Genomic DNA, 3,171 nt, shown 5'->3' on the forward strand with positions numbered 1-3,171 from the left:
CTACATCCCGGACGTGAAATATACCGGAGACCTAAAGCAGAAACTAAAACACAGCAGTTGTGGGACCACAAGGTGCAGCGTGTCCTGAAAACAGTCATGCGTTGTCCAGCATGGAGGACGCAGGAACGTGGCGCTGCCCGCACACGGGACTCACCGTTCACCGTCAGATGTACCCAGCTGCCGTTGTGAAATGTGTCGTATTGCTGCTCCAGCATCAGCACTTTGCACTCGTACCAGCCCTGATCTTGGGAGCGAGCCTGGTCAATGCGCAGCGATGCCTTGTCATGGAGGGTGGCGCGGCCTGCAGAGAGAGCACACAGGTTAGTCACAGTCTGCCAATATACGAACGCCGCCGTGGTCTACCATATGTGGAGGCCGGAGGAACAGCCTCCTGAAAGGGATTCCAAGTTACCAGCCTCTAGGAGAGCGCCAGACACAGGACCTCCATATTACCAGCCTATATCCCTATAGAATATTATAGCATTGTATCCCTATAAGATATCCTAGCATTGTATCCCTGTAAGATATCCTAGCATTGTATCCCTATAAGATATCCTAGCATTGTATCCCTGTAAGATACCCTAGCATTGTATCTCTATAAGATATCCTAGCATTGTATCCCTACAAGATATCCTAGCATTGTATCTCTGTAAGATATCCTAGCATTGTATCTCTGTAAGATATCATAGCATTGTATCCCTATAAGAGATCATAGCGTTGTATCCCTATAAGAGATCATAGCGTTGTATCCCTATAAGAGATCATAGCGTTGTATCCCTATAAGAGATCATAGCGTTGTATCCCTATAAGAGATCATAGCGTTGTATCCCTATAAGAGATCATAGCGTTGTATCCTCATTAGATTTTGTAGCATTGTATCGTTCAAGCAAACAGTTACCTGCATATTCTGGGTCCACATGAGGAGGATAGAAGCCAAACTTGATGAAGATGGGAATGGGAACGCCAAACTTAAACCACTCTACAACATATGGCGGAGGATGCGAGGTGAGCGGGTGGATCACGTTGCACCTTAGGACGACACTCTCTCCAGCACGTGCGGTCACAAACTGTGGCTCCTCCCGCGAGCCCCCGGCTCCTGCAACACAAGACATTTGCAGATTCATGAATTCTATAGATTAAGAGCGTTCCGAGGGCAGTTCAGACTTTCAAAAGAGCATAAAATCAACATACAAGAAGCCCCAACACATACACACGCCAAGGAGGACTTCCAAACTTACCCCTCCCCCACCCATTGTCACTGAGGGGCCCACAAGACACAAATATTACTAACCCTGAACAGATATACAATTCCCCTCCGCAGGAGCCCTCGTTGGGGTCAGAGATGGATTCTCACAGGCCAATTCAAGAGAAAAGGCACAGGCCCCTGCAATGGGACAATAGGGGTCCCCACATGGGAAAGACAGGTCCTCACAGGGACACAAACCCTCACAGGGGATAGCCACAGGACCCAGCAGGGGGGCACTCACAGGGTAGCTATGGTACCTCACAGGCGACAGACATGAACAAATCCGGGGGGGGGCACACACAGGCCCTTGTAGGGGGATAGACCTGGGCACCCCCCAAAAGGACAAATACAGGCCAATTCAAGAGAAAGGCACGGGCCCTCACATGGGGAAGACAGGTCCTCACAGGGGTTAGCCACAGGACCCAGCAGGGGCACTCACGGGGTAGCTATGGTACCTCACATGGAGTGCGCTCGAAAACGACTTCCCCTGCGAACAAAAAAAGTGAATCGTGAAATCACAAGACAAAAACGTGCACAGCGGGTGCTGGGTCCTTCAATAAAGAAGGGGTCACAATTTCCCAACCCTCTGGGGCACAAGGCTCCTGACAGGGGCTAGGAATACTTTGGTCCACCTACCCGAAAGCAGGCGGACCCCGATCCTCCGGGACCTGCCGAAACAAGTCCCACAAGTACTAGGTGGGGGGGCTCTCCCGAAGAGAGACCCCCCACAAGTGGGAGAAGACAGAGGGTCCCATAGGGGTTACAGAATCTCCTCCCCAACATCAGGAAAGGGCCCCGAAGGTACCCGCACCCTCCGTCTCTGTGGGTCAAATTTCAATCAAAAAGTGCCAATCGTGCATATAGTGCAATAAATAAATCTAAAGTGCCAGTGCACCACGCTGACAGGCCTTAGGGGTCGGAGTGCAAAAAAATATTGCCCCGGGCTAGCCATAAGGCCTGTCCAAGAGGCGTTGTGCAGAAACTGCTGGACACACACTCTACAATCAGATTGTACAATTGCTTTATGATCTGTCTTGGGTAAGATCTATCTAATGTCAGTGCTTGCCTAGAAGTTCCTTCAACCAGTGCAAGGCCAGTCAGGTCCTCAGACTACACTGTTGTTGAAGGATCTAAAGGGGAATTCTGCAACCAGATTGTAACATGTGAGGCCATCTACACATTTTCCTAGCCATCCAATACCTTGGGCAAGGTCGGATTAAGAGCATCATGGGCCTGGTACTGTCGGTCGGTCAGATGGGAAATGCAGAGGCGGCTCTCTAATTATACGTCCGCTCGCTCCTCAAGAGCTCCAGCGAGTGGCCACTTAATAACGCCTGATTAGAGAGCCGCCGGGACCTCTCCCTGATTGTGTTCAGCCCGGCAGGCCCAGTTTGCCATCGGCATACCAAGGCGACCCAGGCCAGGCAGGCCTATTGTCAGTGGTGGTCCTGAAGCTGGTGCTCCAGTAGCCTCTACGTTAATCTGGCCCTGACCTTGGTTCATCAGTCAGGTAGGTGTGCACTTAACATAGGAAATGAAAGATCTGCTCTACCTGCTACACCCGGACCGTTATTGATGAGCCAAACCCAGCCGTAAATCGTGGATTTGGGAACGTCCAAATAAAATGAACACCCGTGTGCTAGCACCTAGTGGCGTTATACGACCTGCACGGGATCATTGGTTGCTAGGACACAGACGGTAGACCAATGAGGTTGTGTGGCCCATCAAATGGCCAACTGGCCCAATTGTTCGCCTGTTTGGCAAACTGTGAACAGCTTGGATTTGTGGTTGGCCAGAGCCTGAAGCTGGTCCCTACTGATCCTATACATTGGTCTGTAGAGGCATCTTAAAGATCATGTACGGCCCAAACTTTTGTTTAGTGTTGCATGGTAGTCACGTTCAAATCAGAAGGCACTGGGCCCTGC

General features: G+C 50.7%; 1 protein-coding gene across 1 annotated transcript in view; it reads right to left on the reverse strand.

Annotated features, from left to right (window-relative positions):
- The window catches only part of IGSF9B (immunoglobulin superfamily member 9B), a 77,850-nt gene that overhangs the window by 49,384 nt on the left and 25,295 nt on the right, over nucleotides 1–3,171 (reverse strand). Inside the window, 2 exon segments of the mRNA XM_018567115.1 lie at nucleotides 155–301; nucleotides 899–1,096. Of these exon segments, the coding sequence (XP_018422617.1) occupies nucleotides 155–301; nucleotides 899–1,096 (345 nt within the window).

The sequence above is a fragment of the Nanorana parkeri genome, unplaced genomic scaffold, assembly GCF_000935625.1.
Source record: "Nanorana parkeri isolate BGI_ZX_2015 unplaced genomic scaffold, ASM93562v1 scaffold1009, whole genome shotgun sequence".
In the NCBI taxonomy this organism is placed as follows: Eukaryota; Metazoa; Chordata; class Amphibia; order Anura; family Dicroglossidae; genus Nanorana; species Nanorana parkeri.